General features: G+C 55.9%; 1 protein-coding gene and 1 long non-coding RNA gene across 20 annotated transcripts in view; one reads left to right on the top strand and one right to left on the bottom strand.

The window, feature by feature from the left end:
* CEP164 (centrosomal protein 164) overlaps positions 1 to 16,441 on the top strand; it is a 70,712-nt gene extending 54,271 nt beyond the window's left edge. For 11 of the 17 annotated variants that reach the window (XM_067751134.1, XM_067751141.1, XM_067751149.1 and 8 more), the window contains 19 exons: positions 171 to 383; positions 3,910 to 4,041; positions 4,134 to 4,350; positions 5,215 to 5,292; positions 5,510 to 5,641; positions 6,003 to 6,125; positions 7,616 to 7,759; positions 8,199 to 8,282; positions 8,403 to 8,471; positions 8,810 to 8,988; positions 9,318 to 9,444; positions 9,791 to 9,858; positions 10,331 to 10,538; positions 11,531 to 11,638; positions 12,274 to 12,388; positions 12,866 to 13,210; positions 13,976 to 14,042; positions 14,799 to 14,921; positions 15,081 to 16,441. In XM_067751134.1, coding sequence (XP_067607235.1) covers positions 171 to 383; positions 3,910 to 4,041; positions 4,134 to 4,350; positions 5,215 to 5,292; positions 5,510 to 5,641; positions 6,003 to 6,125; positions 7,616 to 7,759; positions 8,199 to 8,282; positions 8,403 to 8,471; positions 8,810 to 8,988; positions 9,318 to 9,444; positions 9,791 to 9,858; positions 10,331 to 10,538; positions 11,531 to 11,638; positions 12,274 to 12,388; positions 12,866 to 13,210; positions 13,976 to 14,042; positions 14,799 to 14,921; positions 15,081 to 15,177 — 2,629 coding nt within the window. In that variant the 3' untranslated portion in view covers positions 15,178 to 16,441. The other 6 variants (XM_067751136.1, XM_067751142.1, XM_067751138.1 and 3 more) reach the window with 5 other exon arrangements.
* On the bottom strand, positions 11,287 to 17,170 carry LOC137230908 (uncharacterized). Of its 3 annotated transcripts, none has more exons than XR_010946303.1 (6): positions 16,992 to 17,170; positions 16,762 to 16,918; positions 15,070 to 15,138; positions 14,265 to 14,450; positions 12,256 to 12,339; positions 11,287 to 11,581 (listed from the first exon to the last, which is right to left on the bottom strand). It is a non-coding gene; the product is annotated as an uncharacterized lncRNA (long non-coding RNA). The 3 variants fall into 3 exon arrangements; XR_010946302.1 differs by having other exon boundaries at positions 11,287 to 11,584; positions 16,992 to 17,169; XR_010946304.1 differs by lacking the exon at positions 12,256 to 12,339 and having other exon boundaries at positions 11,287 to 11,584; positions 16,992 to 17,163.
* Between the last annotated feature and the right edge of the window lie 2,024 nt (positions 17,171 to 19,194).

Genomic DNA, 19,194 nt, shown 5'->3' on the forward strand with positions numbered 1-19,194 from the left:
AGAGGGCAGCCTTGCTGCCCGCCCTTGGGTACAGTGATTTGCACTTACGATTCCTGACCCTGGGCCCTCTGTTAGGGTTCCGTATGTGCTGTTCTGTATCTGTATAAATCCTAGTGCCGAAAGGTGGGTGGATAGTAAACCTAGTGAAATGCTGCTTCCACCCTTGGCAGGCGATCTACAGAGCCTGCGGCTCCCCCAGAGCAGCTCTCAGAGGCTGCACTGAAGGCCTCGGAAGAGGCGGTGGCCCAAGGACTCGAGCAAGAGCAGAGGGGGCTCCTGGAGTCCAAGCGAGAGAAGATGCCGCGGCTGCAGGAGAAGCTGTGGCAGGAGGAGGAGGCGGCGGAGACCCTGCGGCTTCACCGGCAGAAAGAGAAGGCGCTCAGGTCCCGCCCCGACCCCAGTCCAGCTGCCCCAGCTGTGCAGGGACACCCTCCTCCCACCCTGGCAGCCACGGGGATGCCCGGGGCCCCTCCAGGACTGCTCCCCAGTGGCCCGTGTGGAGGGGTGGGCTCCCTGGCCAGGGCTCGTGCCTTTCCTCTTTTTGGGGAGGACTTGGGAGGCGTGATCATGATGAGGGTAGCTAATATTTTTTGAGAGATTACACTGATCCATATGCTTTATGTCTATTAATTTGTTCAGTCCTCGGAATGGCCCTTATGAGGTGTCGTCATCAATTCTGTTTTGTAGCATCTATAATATAGACGAAGAAACTGAGGCACAGAAAGGTTAAGTAGCTCGTCCCAGGTATGGAGGCTCGTAGGCAGCAGAGCCCGGGTTAACCCAGGCGGTTTGTCTCCGGAGAACAACTACATCGTCCTCTCTCGGGAGTCAGGGCCCTGTTGGGACCCGCTGAGATTGGGAGGGACCACGCGAGGTGCTCTCGGACCCAGAAGTTTCTATTTGGGTTCCTACTCTTTGAGTAGCTGTCTGCGAGGCCCTAGACAAAGGCGACATGGAAGCCTGGGCTGGGCCCACGTGTACAGGATTGTGTGTATGTGTGCTGGAGTTTCATTTTTATAGGAAGAGGCAGTTCAGGGCTGGCATGATGGCTACACAGAGTCACCAGGTCCCTGGTCTCCTTTCATGTCTCTGCCATCTTTAGTGCTGGGTTTTACTCTCAGGGTCTCTTTACAGTCCAGTATAGCTGCTGGATCTCCAGCCATCGTGTCTGTGCTCCAGGCAGGAAGATTAGGGGCACCTTCTAGCTCATTCAGTCCCTTTGAAGGCACTTTCCTGGAAACTTTACCCAATAACTTCTGCTTATTCTTTAAAGGAGTTTTCCTGGAAACTTTACCCAATAATTTCCACTTATGTCTGGCTGGCTACCCCTGGTTGCAAAGGCTAACTGGGAAATGTAGTCAGTCAGCTGGTCCTCTGTACCTGATAGAAAAAAAATCAGGGTTCTCTTAGTAAAGAAAAATGGGAGAATGGATACTGAGAAGGGTAGTAAGCAATCTCTGTCACAGTCCCAGGATGGGAAAGGTGCTACAAAAAGATGTTAATATATTTCACTTACTTAGCACTTAAACTAAAGGCTAAATCTTGTCCTCTTGGACAGAACATCCGAAAGTGCTAGAGACTTGCTATTTTTCTATCATATGTAGCAAAGACTTATAAAAATATTTATGCTTAATTTAGAGAAACTAACAAAGCCAACACCCAACTACCCAGAGGGTTGGGGACAGTCTCTCTCATTAGCCCAACACAGGATCGACTGACCCTGGGTCCATCCTTATGTCACCCCTCCTGGATCCCCAGCCAGAGTGCATCCCAGAGGACAGATCTTCCCACAGCATCTTCCTCTTCCAGCCAACTGAAACTTGGGGCGGGGGCCCACCCAAACAGGGTGCAACTCAGCTTACCTTGAGAGACAGTGCCTGGGAGGAAATCCCCGTGGTGTCTCCCTGCCCACCTACCAGGCTCCTCTCTCTTCCCAGTCACCCTCAGCTGGGCTGACTGTGCCTTTTGTCCCTCCCCAAACCCCCCAACTGCAGAGGGGGCCTCCCAGAGACCTCTTAAGTCGTGGTGAAAACCAGCCGCCAAAAGTGTCCGACTCAGGGCCTGAAACACAGTAGTTGCTCAATAAATGACGGCTCTTGATTGTAAATGCTTTCAGTCGAAATCAGTACAGTGTCAGCGGTCTTGACTAAGTGGTTTCTCTGTGGGCAGTGCCTTGCCTGGCTGTCTTCCAAGTAGTTTATCACGAGAACCCTGTTTCTGTTTACGTGTGAGCCTTTCTGAGCGGTGGCGCCTCCTCTTTGCTGGGAAACTGCCACTTGGTAGAAATTTCTGGAAACCCCAGCTGACCTTGCAGCAAATATTTCTCGAATGAGAAAGCAGGCAGTAAGGCAGACGGGCTAACTCTCAGTTTCTTTAGTTACAAAACAAGGAGATTGAGTTAGTTGTAAGATGAAGAGAGAGTTGTAAAATGCAGGACTTAACCTCTAAAGACCCTTTCAGCTCTGCCGTTCTGCGGTGCTACGTGTAACATTTGGCCACGGGATGAAGAGAAAGGGTTTCTGGGGAATCTAGAAGGAAGGATTTTTACTTCACTCAAATTTTCTGTCATCATGGAAGAGAGCAGTGGTGCTGATAACTTAAAATAGGAAATGAACCTAAATCTTTTCTGGCTTTGGAATTCACTCCAGAAGCTTTTCAAAGAAATTGTCTTCTGAATCGTGCACAGCACACAGCCCCTGGTCACGTGGGGGCCGCAGGAGGGTTGTCTGCTTGGGATGAGAAGGGTACTATCGTTAGTCTGCAAGTAAGATACCCCTCCTAGATAATCAAAGCTTGCTTATAGTTTAGGCCTGGTTGATGCTGTTCAAATTCAGCAAACATGCACTGAGTACCTACGTGATATCTGTTACTGTGTTTGGCACTTAGGATAAAACAGGTTTTAAGACAAGACTCTTTCTCTGGAGAAGCTCCCAGGCTTGTAAGGAAAACACACATACAAAAGATTAATTAATTATGGTGCAGTGTGATGCATGGCACCGAGCGGCATGCTTAAGAAAGGTCCTCATATAAAGTGTGTTGGGAGCAGAAAGGTAATTGATGAACTTGAAAGACTTCTCTGAGAGGAGGGAGCTGGGTGTTGAACAAGGAACATGGGTTCATCAGGTAGGAAAGGGGATTCTAGACGGGGGAACCAGCATGAACAAAGGCCAAGAGGCAGGGAAGAGTGTAGTGGGGTTTAGAGGGGGTGGCTCATCTGCTGTGGCCAGAGCTGGGCTGGAGTCAGACTGGATCCCACCTTGAGTGAACGCCACCAAGGTGAACCTGGAGGCCGAGGGGAGCCTTTGGCAGAAATGCTGTGCTGGGATCATGGAGCCTGTAATCTACTTCCGGCTGCAAAGAGCAGGTGGTTCATAGCCCCTCTAACCTGGGGAGGTGTTAGAGGGAGGCAGCAGGACCCAGAGGCTAAGGTTAGACTCGTCTTTAAGACTTAGGAAGCTTCGGACTTCCCTGGTGGTGCAGTGGTTAAGAATCCGCCTGCCGATGCAGGGGACACAGGTTTGAGCCCTGGTCCGGGAAGATCCCACATGCCGTGGAACAACTAAGCCCGTGCACCACAACCACTGAGCCCACGTGCCACAACTACTGAAGCCTGCATGTCTAGAGCCCGTGCTCTGCAACAAGAGAAGCCACCACAATGAGAAGCCCGCGCACTGCAACGAAAAGTAGCCCCCGCTTGCTGCAACTAGAGAAAGCCCGCGCACAGCAACAAAGACCCAAGGCAGCCAAAAATAAATAATGAATAAAAAATAAATTAAAAAAAAAAAAAAAGACTTAGGAAGCTTCACAGGCAGGCTACGGGCTTTTGGAGGCCGAGAGCCAGGGGTTATGCCTAAAAGAGGGAAGGCCTTGTGGTCCCGCCAACAAACTTGCCTTTCCTTTGCTTCACAGTTCCCTGACGGAGCAGCTGCAGAGAGCCACCGAGGGAGAGGAGAGCCTGGTGAGAGAGCAGGAAGGCCAGAGGCTGTCCCGGCTCTGCGCCCAGGTGCAGTGCAGCGTGGAAGCGGATGAGGACCAAATCAGGTGAGTGCGGGCTGTGGGCTGCCCGGCCCCCTGGAGGTCCACCCCCGCCTCCCCCAGTGCCCAGGCCCATCCCCACCCGCTTGTCTGCCCAGGGCCGAGCACGAGGCTTCCCTGCAGAGGCTGCGAGAAGAGCTGGAGTCTCTACAGAAGGCTGAGAGGGCCAGCTTGGAAGAGAGAAACAGGCAGACGCTGGAGCGTCTCAGGGAAGACATGGAGGCTTCGGAGAAGAGAGAGCAGGCCGCCCTGAACATGGAGAAGGAGAAGGCCTTGCAGCAGCTGAGGGAGCAGCTAGAAGGGGAGAGGAAAGACGTGAGCGCCCCCCTCCCCACCCCAATGTGATCCTGGGCTGCCTGGGGAGGAGCTGAGCGCTGCGGAAGAGGAAGCGCCAGCCTTGGGGCGCAGGGTGGGGAGCCAGGTGGAGAACGGGTGTCTGTGTGGATGGGCAACGAGATGTCCGGCCGGCTGTCTGGGCCCGTGTGGACCTGGCCTGTGCATTTGGGAAGATTCATGACTGAAAGAACTTAAACCAGACCAGAGCTCTTGAGACAAAGCGGCCTTGTCCTTGTCCCTGAGGGGCAGCTGTGAGGACCTCGCGTTTCTCTCCTTTCCTCCCCTGCCTCAGAGCGAGAGGCTAGCCCGCTCAGAGGAATTTTTTCTCCTTTGTCCTTACTCCCTGTCCCTCCAGTCCAGTGGGTCTGTCTCTAGGTAAGAGGCTGAAGTAGGTAATAGGCCACATGGAACTTTTGTTTTCTTTTGGTGCTGGGTGGAGTTTCAGCTCTCAGGCCCAGGGCGTCTGCAGCGAGGCGTGGGGGTGTGGGGACATCATTGTACTGCACGCGCTCTGGGAGGTGGTGCTGAGACGCGCAGGCCTCCCTGCCTGGTGCTCATGCACAGGCAGGAGTGTTGCCTATGTACCGGTGGCCGAGGCAGGGGAATGGAAGCTGTGACCGAGCCTTACTGAAAGGCCCCTCCACTCTGGCGTTCACGTCCCCGTTCGTTTGCGAGGTGCAGACTTGAGGGACAGTTATTTCGGAGGAATCAAAGATGTGCCTGCGGTTCCCCTGGAGTGCTTAGCTCGAGAGGCATGGGGGGTGGTCTTCTGGCTCTCCTCATCTCAGCTCAGAGCCCGGCCAGCCTGCCCTGCGTCCTCACAGGCCCTCTGCTCTGCCCCAGGCGGTGGCCGCGCTGGAGAGGGAGCACAGGGAGGAGCTGGAGCAGCTGTCTTCCTCGCTGGAGGCCAAGCACAGGGAGGTGAAGCGCGGTGGCCCTGGCTGGCGGGGCAGACCCTGGGCATCCTGGGGTGTGAGCCGCGGGACCCCTTCACCCACACCCCGTCCCCTAGGGAGGGAGTCTCCCTCTCCTGCAGCCCCCGGGGGGATGGGTGCTGGGACCCTGGGAAGCGAGTCCCCCGTGGCCACTCTGCAGCGCTCTCTGCGGGTCACGCTCCCCTGTGTGGGTGCCTCCTCAGGTGGTCTCCAGCCTCCAGAAGAAGATGGAGGAAGCTCATCAGAAAGAGGAGGCCCAGCTGCAGGAGAGCCTTGGGCGGGCGGAGCAGAGAGCTCATCAGAAAGTTTATCACGTTCTCGAGTACGAGCAAGAGGTGAGTGCTGGTCTGCTCCTTCGACTCTGTGTACCTGTCGTGGACACTCTGACGGTCGGCCGAGCCATCCTGGCCCAGGGGTCCTCTGCTTTGCTTTGGACAGCTCAGCTGGGGTCAGGACTTCAGGGTCCGTTTTCATGCCTTAGCTCCCTGGAGGCCGAGTGCTTCTCCACCCCCATGCCCTATATGTGAGGAGGAGGGCGTGCTGGGTGTGGCCATGTGTATGTCACCTGACGTGTGCACGTGGGGACATCGGGGAGGTTGTGTCACATGTGTGTATGAGTCCCTTCAAGTGCTTCAGTCCCCGGGTGCTGCCCCAGCCTCAGTCCTGCATGTCGCATCCCTGCCGCCTGCCCTGCAGCTCAGTGGCCTCCTGAGAGAGAAGCGCCAGGAGGTGGAGAGGGAGCACGAGAGGAAGATGGACAAGATGAAGGAGGAGCACCAGCAGGTGGTGGCTGAGGCCAGGGAGCAGTATGAAGCCGAGGTGAGCTCACCCCGTTCCCTGGCACTTGCACGCGCGCGCGCGCGCGCACACACACACACACACACACACACCCCCCACACACACCCCGGGGTCACACACACACACACACACACACACCACCCCCCACACCCTGAGGTGACCTCACCACGTTCCCTGGCACTTGCACGCGCGCGCACACACACACACACACGCTCCGGGGTCACACGCACACACACACACACACCCCCCGGGGTCTCACACACACACACACACACACACACACCCCACACACCCCACCCCCCATACCCTGAGGTGACTTCACCACGTTCCCTGGCATGTGCATGTGCGTGCGCGCACACACACACACACACACACACACACACACACACACACACACAGACACCGGGGTCACAGACACCCCGGGGTCATTCCCAGCTGGCCGGAGGGCCTGGGAAGGGGACCACCTGTGGTCAGGGATGGTGGGAGGCTTTCTTTCCTGGCACCCTGCAATGGTGAGATCGTGTTTTGCCTTTTTACTAAAGCATTAGGTGAGGAGCGATTCCTCCCCGTCAGCAGGCTGCACTTTGCTCTCATATTAATAATAGCTGACGTGCGTTGAGCTTGTACGACGTGTCGCGCACTGTCCTAAGCTCTTTATGTATATTACCTCATTTAGTCCTCACGACACCCTTAGGGGGTTCATACTATCATTATCTCTATTTTAAAAAGAGGGAACTGAGACTTGGGGAGTGTAAGCAACTCTCCCAAGCCCACCCTGGCTAGTAAGTAGAGGAGCTAGGATTCAAGCCAGAATGTCTGACTCCAAAGTCTTCAATTTTAACCACCCAACACCGTGCCACCAGGGTTAATAGAAATTCCAGGACACCAGGAAATAGACTGGCAAGAGCCACCCAATATTTAGATATTATCTGCCCGACTTCAGCCTTCGGTGGGAACGTTCAGTGACTTAAGTGGACCCATGCCGGCTTGCTCACGTTGGGGGTGGACGAGGGGGAGGGCTGGTGGCTGACTTTAGCCCAGAGCCAGGCCTCTACCCGGGGTTTCTAGGCTACTCCTCCAGTAACTGGAACCGGTATCCCAGACTCTTTGCACCAGGGCAGAAATAGCGGCCCATCGTGGTGAAATGTAGTTGACTCCCTTCCCAAACCAATTCTGCCCTTGCTGAGGAAGAGTGAGAATTTAGTAATGATCTCTCTTCCCTTAAGGAACGGAGGCTGTACGTGCAGGGGTGGTGGGTGAGGCCGGCTTCCACCCAGGGATTTCTCAGCACGTCTGACCAGCATTGTTTCAGCAGCAGAGAACCAGGGTGCAGGCTTTCTGGGGGCGGGACCTAGCCGTCCTCAGTGCTCTCCTGCTCTTCTCCAAGAGCCGGCCTTAGAGGCCTGTTGGGGTCCCTGATGGCACTGACCCAAGGCTGCAGGGTGGGCTGTGGTTTTAGGGGTGGGAGGGGCGGCTGTGGTTTCCCACCGGCGGCCCCACCGTCCGTGCAGGAGAGGAAGCAGCGGGCCGAACTCCTGGGCCACCTGACGGGAGAGCTGGAGCGCCTGCGCAGGGCCCACGAGCGGGAGTTGGAGACAGTGAGGCAGGAGCAGGACCGGCAGCTCGAGGACCTGCGGCGGCGGCCCCGGGAGCAGGTGGGGGCCCCGGACAGACGGTCGCTTGGGGCCCGCCCTGCCCGACCCCTCCACCCCGGGTAGAAAAGTGCTGGGGGCCGGCACTGCAGCAGCAGCAGACGGAGCCTGACAGCTTCAGGGGTGGGGGTCTCTCGCTGGCCATGCGCAAGCTGGGGCATCCTTGCGCTTTTGTTCTCTGGGCCGGGGAGCATCCCCAGGACTAGAGGCGGAGGTCAGCAGCCCCAGGGCCTCGGGGTTGGCACCTTCGCCTCTCCTCGCCCCCGCTGAAATAGACGAGAGGTGGTGCTCTGCTGGGAGGCCGTGGGGGCAAGTGGGGGAAGCCAGCCCGGCTTGGAGCGGGCGGTATGGGGTGGTAGGTCACAAACCCCTCCTGCCGCTCAGCACGTGCCTGTGCTCTTGCTACGCTCACGGCTTTCTCTCCACCTACACTTCTGTGCAGGAAAGGAAACTCCAAGATTTAGAGGTGGAGCTTGAAACCAGAACCAAGGATGTCAAGGCCAGATTGGCTCAGCTGGATGTCCAGGTGCGGGAGCGGGGGCGGAGGACAGGTTCTCGGGGGCCCTGGACCTTGGAGTCAGCTTCCCCGGGAGAGGACCTGGGGCCCGGAGATGGCCAAATGGCCGGTCCTCTCCTTCGCCCGCAGGAGGAGGCCGCCCGGAAGGAGAAGCAGCAGCTCCTCGATGTGCAGAGGCAGTCTGCGTTGGAGCGCGAGGTTTGGCGCCTCTCCTGTCCTCTCTCCTCTATCTCCCCTATTCCATTTCCTTCCCTCCCGCACCCCTTTGTTCACCGGATCTGTCCACGGAATTGGGTTCCAGACTATGTTGGCTGCTATTGCACAAATAGCCCCAGCGTGTGGGACTAGCTCAGGAGCCGCCGGGGGTGGGCCCGGTGGGGGACACTGCCGCTGAGGGCAGACACAGGCCTTCAGGGTGCCTGGTTCCATCCTCTCCCCATTGCTCTTCCCTGTTGTCTAGTGCTGCCCGCTCCCTGCCTGCCCCGCCCCCCACCCCCCATGTCTCTGGGTGTGTCTCTCTTTCCTCCTGCCCCCAGGAAGCCGCAGCCACCCGTCAGCACCTGGAGGAGGCAAAGAAGGAGCACAGCCACCTGCTGGAGTCAAACCGGCAGCTCCGAAGAATCCTCGAGGAGCTTCAGGCCCGCAAGTTGGAGCTGGAGTCCCAGGTGGATTTGCTGCAGGCCCAGAGTCAGAGGCTGCAGAAGCATGTCAGGTGGTCTGTACCCCTGCACTTAGCTACCCCTACTGCCTCTCGCCGGCCCTCTGACCTCTGCTGCTCATGGGCCCTTTCTACTCACGGCCCAGTTAACAGGCAGAGGTGGGGCCAGGTGGAGGGGCTGCGTTTTGTGGGGAGTTGGGGCTGTGAGTAGCCGGGGGTCCCTGGTTCTACTGTTCATGCCCCAGCTCTGCCTCCAGGGTCTTTGACAGGAGTGAAGGGATGGAGGTGGTTCTCCCCGCTTCCCCCCAGGAGTCCTGACAGTGTGCTGCCTGGTCTGCTTTGTCATGTGACCCTGCCTCCCCCCGCCCCCCCGTCTCCCACCACAGTGACCTGGAGGCCAAAGCTCAGAGGAAGCAGGACTTGCTGAAAGAGCTGGCGGTGGAAGAGAGTGATGCTTCCTCACGATTTGAGCCTGATCTCCACATTGAGGACCTGAGGAAATCCCTTGGGACGGTGAGCTTTTCTGTGCCTTGGGAGGGTCAGGGTGGCTGGGCTAGGGCAAGGCTCCAGGCACCAGGAGGGGGCGGGCCTCCCAGAGTGCACCAGGAGGGGGTAGGGCTCCAGGAAGACTCTGGGCTCCTGGAGGGGTCCTGGCTCTGTTCTGCATAGAACCTTAGTCTCCTATTCTTATCATTGCTAGTCCCCTTCTCCATCAGTCAGATTATATCTGTAAGTGAATAGTCCAGCGGCTGGCAGAACCATTTCTGTGTCTGGGCCACTAGGAGGGACTTTGGGGTCCTTGGAGCCTGTAGTGTATCTGATGTTACCTTCAATGGGCCTTTTCTACTGTGTGTCCTAGAACCAGACTAAAGAGGTATCCTTTTCCCTCTCCCAGAGCAAGGAGGAGACCGACTTGTCCTTGGACAGGTGAGTTCCAATAACCTGTCTTATTTTGCGTTGAGGATGCCAGGAAGGGGTAAGTGAGTGCCTGCGTCACAGAGCCGGGGTGGACTGAAACGTGACGGTGGTCTCCAGCGGGGCTCGGTTCAGGGAAGGGGCCCTGGGTGCCTGAGGAATCGTCTCTGACAAGCCAAGAAGGTGCCCATGGTGATCTGTGGCATCTGCTGACCTCTGCTTGTGGGTCAGGCTGATGGGAGTGTCTCGCCATCTCTGGAGGCCTCAGGCACGTTCCGTTTCATAGTCAGGGTGGGAGGACTCAGCGCAGCCCGTGCCCCGCGCTCTGTGGGTATTTAGTGGCGATGTCCCCGCGCTCTGCCCGGCCCCAGCACCACAGTCTGTGCTCAGGATGGGCATCTGCTCGGGAAGTGGTTGTGACCCACAGCAGGGGTTCTCAGAGAGTGTGCGTCCCTCTCCAACCCCCCGCCCTGTCCCCCCGCAGCGCCCGGCACTACCTCTCTGCCGAGGGGGTAGCTCTCCGCAGCGCCAAGGAGTTCCTGGTCCGGCAGACGCGCTCCATGCGGAGGCGGCAGACAGCTCTGAAGGCTGCCCAGCAGCACTGGCGCCACGAGCTGGCCAGCGCTCAGGAGGCGGTCAAGGACCCGCCAGGCACCAAGGCCCTGGAGGACATGTGCAAGGACCTGGAGGAGGTCAGGAGCCCGGGGGAGGCCTGGGGCAGCCGGCGGCACTCCCTTTGGGCTCGCCCTCAGTTGATCATTCTGGGGACTACACGAGAGTGGTCACATGGGCCTTGGGGTCACTGGACAAGTCTAGGGAGACCAGACAGGAGATACAGGATAAGATCTCCACGAGGATGGAAGCTTCCTTACACTTACGTGCCAGTGCAGTGTGTGGAATGCTTTCTCTAATAGGAAGTCATTTGGGCCTCACAGTAGCCATAGATGATGTGCAAGGTAGTAGTGGTATTCCCATTTTCTAGGGGAAGAGGAGAGACGTTCCACAGTGCTTGGCCATTCCATCACACTCAAGACTTCACTCAGAAGTGAAAATCTTTTGAGCACACTTGGCATAAGCTTGAGTTACTTCTCTGTTTTCCTTCTCTGAGACCCTAATTTGCAGTGAAACGGCAGAGACGCTGTGGTTATTATCAGTGGGATCACAGCTCTCTCTGCCATTCGGGGGTCTTGGCAGACGATCATACCTGGTCCCTTAGAATTCTGAGGGTGCTCAGAGCTGGTGAGTGAGCTGTGGCCCCTAAGTCTGGCTGGGGGCGGCAGAGGGCAACAGGCTGGTCCCGATAGAGGGGCAGCCTTCCCAGGGACACCTGCATGCTACCCCCAGGCCCTGTCATTGCTCTGCTGAATCCCTCCTGCTGCTGCCGCTGATAGTACTGGTAGTTGGAGCAGTGATAATAATAACCATTTGGTTAACAGTAACCCATTTGAGAATTTATTAGGAGTGGGCATAGTGGAGGGCACGTAGCATACTCTATCTCTTCTAATCCTCACAACCCTATGAGAAGTAGTATTTCTGTTTTTTAGATGAATGTCCAGACTGAGAGTTCAGTAATTTGTTCAAGATCACCCAGATCAGCCGGCCTACAAACGGCAGAGCTGGGCCTCCGGCATCTGCCTGGGTGGTTAGTCACCGTCTTTCTCCTCCCCTTTCTTCGTGGCTGCAGGAGACCAGGCACCTGGATGAGATGAAGTCAGCCATGCGGAAAGGCCACGACCTGCTGAAGAAGAAGGAGGAGAAGCTGCATCAGCTGGAGTCTTCTCTCTGGGACGAGGTGCAGCCCAATTTCTGCCGTGGCCTCCCTCCTCTATTCCTGGGATTCGGTTGGGTTCTTTGGTCCTGCGTCGGGACAGCTGGGCTGCCAGGGCCCAGGATTGGCAGTAGGCTTAGGGCTTCTGGGCTGGTGAAAACGGCAGTGGCTTCAGCTTTGAATTTGTTGAACACATCTTGGGCTTTGGATGTCTGTGCTGAGTGGTCCTGAGCAGACCCGGAGCCTCTTGCTGAAGGTTCTTGGGAGGGGACTGGCCCCTGCCCTGGTGCCCGAGGAGAAGTATGCCCCAGGTGTCAGGAATAGAGGCTCCTAGAAGGTTTCCCTACCTTCCCTGGGGCCTTGTAGCCTTTCCCCCAGATGCCAGAGGTGTAGGTACAACAGGAGGGAAGCTTAGGTGGAGAGACACCATGGGGAGTGTTTACTGTGGGGGGGAAGGGTTGGGGTCTGCCTGGTCCTGGTGGCCCTACTGCCCTATCTTCGGTGGCTGAGTTCTCTTAGCCTCGCCTGTAAGGCAGCCTATATGACGTGCCTCTCCTAGAACTTTGGGCCCAGAGAGCCTACCCACCAAGTCCTCAGGTGTCACGAGGGCAGTGGGCAGAAAGCACAGGGCAAGTCCTTACCGCCGCTTCACCCACCAGGCTTCAGATGAAGACACTCTGAGAAGACCCCCCACTAAGAAGGTGGTGACCTTTGACCTCAGCGACCTGGAAGATGGGAGCAGTGACAGTTCTGAATCCTGCCCCCTGCCTCACAGTGAGTGGGGTATCCACGGGGAACGGAGGTGCAGCCCCTCCCTGCAGCCCTGTGTGGGGGCTGTAGGGAGGGGCTGCACCTGTGGCCCCCTCCGGGGGCCAGTGTCTGGAGCAGATGCTTGGGCAAGAGTGAGCCCTCTGGGTTTCCCAGCACACTGGGCCCAGAGGCTCAGGGGAAGCCTTCTGATCATGCAGGGTTCTCACAGTGAGACAGGGGTCCCTCCTGGTGCCGTCCCCAGCCCCCCGGGGAGGCTCTTCTCCCTCTGCAGCCGTGGCCTACAAAGGGGTGGCGGCCCTCACCCTGGGGATACTCTTTCTCTCGGCCAGCTTCCTGTCTGGAACACAGAAGCCCTGGGGCTTTTGTTGGGAGGAAGGGGTGGGGATGTGGGCCAGTAGGATGCACAGTGCCAGCTGGGCCTGGGCCATTCCAGGGCCCCGAGCCCGAGTCCTGCCCCACCCTCTGCCTCTTCCCTTTCAGTCGGCCCGACCCCGAGTCCCACTTTCCCCAACAAGATCCACTACCTGAGCAGCTCCCTGCAGCGGATCAGTGGCCAGCTCAACGGTGTCCTCAGCGTGCTGGGCAGCCTTAACACCCAGCCTCCGCCGCTTTTCACCTCCACACCCTCACCGCTCCCCACCCAGGCCTCCAGGAGCACCCCCGCTCCCTCCTACCCCTCCCTGGTCCGGGTCTCAGCCTCATCCCCGGCTCCACCCACGTCCACCCAGTGGGCCTGGGACCCAGAGCTGGGCCCCCGACTCTCCTCCTCTGTGGCTCAGACTGTGGACGACTTCCTGGTGGAGAAGTGGCGCAAGTATTTTCCAAGTAAGCCTCCCTCTAGGCCATGTGTGGTTCTGGGTTCAGCCTCCCCGCCTTCCTCCTCGGCCTACCCCTCGCCCCCGACTTTGGCATGGCCCATTGACTCCGTGGTGGGTGCCTGAGAGGACCTTGCTGCTCGCCCTGTGGCTGGAGGCCCTATGTGTCTTGACGGTTTACCGGATGGGGCCTTTACGATGGATGCTAGAGCTCAGCCGAACCTAGGAGGTCACCGTTGTCAGTGTCACGATCGCTGCCATCTTGTGTGTTATATATATTATGGCCAGGCATTTTATATATGGTTTTTCATTTAGTACTTATATTAATCCTCTGAGGTTATAATATTTATTCCCATTTTACAGATAGACTCAGCGGTTAAGTATTGAAAATATGCTCCAGGGTACCCAGGGAGTGAGCAACAGACTGGGTTTTGACCCCATGTCTCTGTGACTCCAGGGTTCATGACCCCTTGGCTGTATGTGGCCTCCCCTGGTCTCATAACCCTGCTAAGGAATGTGAAAAGCCATAAAAACAGTTATTTGAAGGAAAAAGTTCGTCTCCTTATCCCGGCCCAAATTGAAAATAATTTCAGTTTTAGAAATAAAATAAATAGGACCATTCCTGGCCATCCTCTGTCTCTCACCTCCAACCACAGAAGCTTCTCCTGTTTTTGTCTGGGGGGCAGTGCCTTTGCAGTTTCTCGGGGAAGGCAGGAGGGGGCTGGCTCAGATGAACCGCTGCCCATTTCTGAACGCTTTCCTCCCACTTTTCCAGCTGGCATCCCGTTCCTCAGCAGTGGCCCTGCCCCCCTGGAAAACAGGCTGGGGTATGTGTCTGCCAGGTAAGCCTCCCTGTGGGCTCAGGGTGGAGCCACACCATTCAGCTGCTCGCTGCAGCTCCCTGGGCAGGTGGGACCTGGGAGGGGACCAGAACTCCTTGTCACATCACCCAGAGCGGTTAGGCAGGTCCCCAGGCCACGAAGCTGCCTGGGTCTGCGGTGCACCTCCGCAGCCAGCGAAAAGTCCCAACCGATGAGGTCCCAGCGGGGCCCGGCGGGCCTTACCTGATCCAGCCCTGTGAGGAAGCTGCCCTGTGTCACCTTGGGGAGAAATGGGCCCCTGGTGGGGCCCTGCCCCTTCCAGCCCTGGTGTGTGGCCTTCGTCTCTTGCCCTGAGCTCTCTGTCTGCATCACACGGCTCCCTTCTTCCCCCAGGCCCACTGAGCAACATCTGGAGTGAGAGGGGGCACCCTGTAGGGGGAGACAGATGGGCAATTATTGAAACCTGTTATTAGTTTCCCGTTCATCTTATTCCTTACCGAATGTAGCCCCTGATGTATCCCTGCAGGCCCCCAACCATAAGTACAACCCCTCTCACCCTTTGGCCAACTTGGGAGCTGATGCTGGCAAGGTATTTGAGTCGATAGAGAGGGAAGCTTTTGCAGATGAGATTGGCCGGGAACAGGCAGATGTGGGAGCCTCGCCGTCAGGAGCATTCACCCTTTCGGGAACTGATGCTCCTCATCCCCGAGGGGCATTCTTGCCTGGCTCCAAGACCCCCCCGCTCTGGCACTCCTGCCTCCTCTGCCCTCCCCGCAGTGAGCAGCTCCGCCTCCTGCAGCGTCCCCCCTCCCAAGTCCCCGAGGCGGGCAGCACCAACTTCCAGGACATGATCGAGGCTCACCGCAAGTGGCTGGAACATTACAAGAATGACCCCAAGTCGTATCTTTTTAGCTGCTCTCCCAACCCCGATCCCTTCTTGCTGTAACTGCCAAGTCGTGTGGGCCCTCGGGGTGCAAGGAGGACCCCGTTGGGCCTGTGACCCTTCCCCAGGCGTGCTCAGCTGACTGACTGCAGAGTTTTCCTTCACCTTGTGGCCAGACATCTCTTCTCTTCGGTGCCCAAGCCAACGGCTGGTTCCGGCCTCCTGCAGCTGGGCCTGGATGAGAACAACAGACTGAAGGTGTATCGCTACTGAGGCCCTGAGCCGGCAGGCAGCCTGGCCTTTCCTGCGTCCAGACCAAGTGTCCGAGTTGCTGCCTGCACTTCACTCCCTCTGATGATAAAGCGTTCTGCCGTCCCCTCTTTGCTGCTTGCCTCACTCAGAACCTAGAGGAACCACGGGGAACCGGTGGCATTGGCGGGGGTGGGGGGAAGGATGGTATGACCAGAAACAGTAAGCCGCCGCCCCAGACCGTGTAATGCATCTCGGGCTGCCCTGTGTGACTCCTGCGGACTGGCAGCACTGACGTGGGGCAGCGAGGACAGGGGCACCTTCGCGAGAAGGTGGCACTGGAGGAGCTGCCTCCTTCCGAGGCCAGGGGACTCCTTTGGAGCGGAGTTGGCCTCTCGGACCTGCAGGACCTGCTTGGCACTCCCAGGGTCACGTGTGTGGCCCTTAATTCGCCAGAACAAAGCCCCCCACAGCGTGTCTGTACCCTGGGACCAGGCCCCGTCTCTCTAATACCTCAGCTGTGTAGAGATCAGACTTTTTTTTTTTTTTTTTTAATGTCCCCTTTCTTGAGTGTTCTCCCTCCTTTTGACTCTCTCAGTATTGGGCCCAGAGCCCCGCGGGAGGGTGGCTGGAGGCTGGGCCCGGAAGTTTTGCTGCCTGTCTTCCCTCTGCTGGCCCTGGGGCTGACCTCAGGAGCACCCCCTTCCCCTTGCCCAGAGCATCCCAGCTAGATTCTCAGGGCTCAAGTACCCAACTATCAGGAAGCCAACAAGCCATAGGAAAAGTCAGGGATGGCTCTGGTCCTCACCTTGGCTTTCTCTTCCCGGCCCACCTTGGGTCTACACGTGGGTCATTTCCATCCGTCTTTTCCAGCTGTGCCACCGCCCACCCCGTCCCCCTGCCGCCCCTCCTCAGAGCTTGGAGACTTGTTCTGGAGGAGGTGAGGGGCCTGGCCTTGGCAGGGAGGGACCAAGTGCCAGTGGGAGCTGCTGCCATTCTGGCACGGCATCCTGCAGCCCCAACTCCCATCAGTGGGCTCCTCGGGGGGAAATGCAGGGGATGTTTAACGTCTGCCCCATTGTTTAAATACAATGCCCCCATTTTCCTTGTCTTGAAAGCCGTGGGGTTGCCCTTGCATCTCCAGTGCGTAGAAACCAACTCTCCACCATCCCACCCTCGTTCCTCTGTCATGGGGTAAGAAACTAAGATCTCATACGTTACAACCAACTCTGGTGACAATCCTGTGTTTTTTACGTCAATTAAATCGCTGCAGGTCCAGTTGCTACAAGGCAGTTGTGTGAATGTGTCTCCTTTTTGAAGGACTTTCCCTTCCTGTATTTTTAAGCAGGAGGCAAATTAATATTCACAGAACACTTAGGTATCGGATCTACTCACATGACAAACCTGTGATGTAGATAGTTTTAGCTCCATTTCTATGGATGAGAAAACCAAGCCTCAGAGATCTTTAAGTGCCTGAGGACCTGGAGAAAGCAGCTGAGTTCCCTATAAGCGCAGAGCCTCATACGCCATCACTGTGCCCTGAGAGCTCCCATCCCAGTGGGGAAGTGCCCCAGCCTCCCGACTCCACTTACCGGCCCCGAGACTTACTGTGCCATTTCCCAAAGGCCACTCGTCGTCGTTTTCCCCATGCAGACGAATGAAAGGTAAGCCCCCTGAAGTCCTAGGCTGGCAAAGTTAGGTGAGTCTTTCCTGCTCCAGTGGTGTGAACAGCCTTCGTACTCCTGGATTTGTAGCAACAAAATTGCTGGAAGAACCAACTGAGAATCAGGCCGTGTTTCATAGACTCGCAAAAGAAAACCGACTTAAAGACAACATACAAAGGAACCCAGCCTCCTCTGTGTCCCAGTGTCCGAGCCGCTCTGAGGACGGGAAGGAGGAAGGCGCTGAGAGGAGCCTGCGGATGACTCGTCATGTGCAGCCCACTCAGATCTCACAGTGGAGGGAGCGGCCCAGAGAGATCACGGGAGAGGCCAAAGGCGGGGCCTTTGCATGGCGGGGGCAGGACCAGATCTGAGCAGTCCTGACTCCTAGCCTGGGGCTTAAGGAAAGAGTATTTTTAAAAGGGTGTTTATTTTGAATAGGCTCTGAGTTCACATGGCTCAATATTCGAATGGTACAAGAGTCAGCCCATCCGTGGGCCGTTTCCTCGAAGGTAACAAATATACCAGATTTTATGTAAATAAAAGAAGAAAGAATGGAGACTGTTCTGACTCTTCCCTTTTACTGGTGGGGTAAGGGTCATTCCTCCCGTGGGGATCAGACAGTTGCCCAAAGCTCTTCTGTAAGACATTCATTGCCTCTTAAGGGAGCAATGCTGAGCATGATAATAGCCCCCCCCCACCCCCGTAACACACATTAAAAACTTCCACACAGAATGGCAGTATGGAGGTGGGGAAATAACCCTGGCCTTAGGACACCTGGGTTTACTTCTCGCTCTGACATCCACAAGCTCTGCGACCTGAGCAAGTCCTTTCTGGGCCCATGTCTTCCCTGGTCAGAAGCTCGAAGCCCAAATCCACAGTCCAGGGACAAAGCAGGGTAGCTGCCTCAGATGCGGTGACTGAGGGGCCTGCCTTGGGTGGAGAGCTGCCCTCATCCGGAGAGGGACTGAATACGTCCAGTGGCCTAATATAGGCCCCAGGTGGGGAGGGATGCTGGCAGGGGTTGCCCATACCTCCAGCAGCTTCTTTGGAGAAGTGATGGTTAAAAAAAATGGATCAAGTACCATCACCAGTGCTGATGAATTGGAATGTTTCCTCATTCCTCCTTGAAACTTCTGCATCTCCAACCTAGGCCCCCGGCCTCCCTGCTTAGCTTTGCCATCTCCAGCAGGTATGTAGACAGAGGGCCCAGTGAAGGGCAGTGTAACACCATTTGCCATCATGGAGGAGAGGGGCATCTTCTCTTGGGGGGGGGGGGTCCCACTCAGGTTTAAAGGCAGTGGGGGTGTGAATCAAAGGTTCCCACTTTATCCTCCCTGTGCCTTGATTTTCACACCTGTAAAATGGGGTTAATAGCGGTATCTAGCCCAACGTAATAACAAAAATACCAAACAACCCAATTGAAAAATAGGCAGAAGACCTAAATAGGCATTTCTCTAAAGAAGACATACAGAGATGCTCATCATCACTAATTACTAGAGAAATGCAAATCAAAACTACAATGAGGTACCACCTCGCACCAGTCAGAATGGCCATCATTAAAAAGTCTACAAACAATAAATGCTGGAGACGGTGTGGAGAAAAGGGAACCCTCCTACACTGTTGGTGGGAATGTAAATGGGTGCAGCCACTATGGAAAACAGCATGGAGGTTCCTCAAAAAACTAAAACTAGAGTTGCCATATGATCCAGCAATCCCCCTCCTGGGCATATATCTGTACAAAACTATAATTCAAAAAGATACATGCACCCCTATGTTCATAGCAGCACTATTTACAGTAGCCAAGACATAGAAACAACATGTCCATCAACAGATGAATGGATAAAGAAGATGTGGTATATATATACAATGGAATACTACTCAGCCATAAAAAAGAATGAAATAATGCCATTTGTAGCAACATGGATGGACCTAGAGATGATCATACTAAGCAAACTATGAAACAGAAACAGACGCACAGGTAAAGAGAACAGACTTGTGGTGGCCAAGGGGGAGACGGGGTGGGGGAGGGATGGAGTAGGAGTTAGGGATTAGCGGATGCAAACTAGTATATATAGGATGGATAAACAGCAAGGTCCTACTGTATAGCACAGGGAACTATATTCAGTATCCTGTGATAAACCATAATGGAAAAGAATATGAAAAAATATATGTATAACTGAATCACTTTGCTGTACAGCAGAAATTAACACAACATTGTAAATCAACTATACTTCAATAAAATTTAAAAAAAAATTAAAGACGATTTAAAAATAGCAGTATCTAGCCCATAAAATGGTTATGAGGATTAAAGAAGTTAATCCATATAAAGTTCTCAGTGTTCAACACGCAGTAAGGGGAATGGTGTCACCAAGACGGT

The sequence above is a fragment of the Pseudorca crassidens genome, chromosome 9, assembly GCF_039906515.1.
Source record: "Pseudorca crassidens isolate mPseCra1 chromosome 9, mPseCra1.hap1, whole genome shotgun sequence".
Taxonomy (NCBI): Eukaryota; Metazoa; Chordata; class Mammalia; order Artiodactyla; family Delphinidae; genus Pseudorca; species Pseudorca crassidens.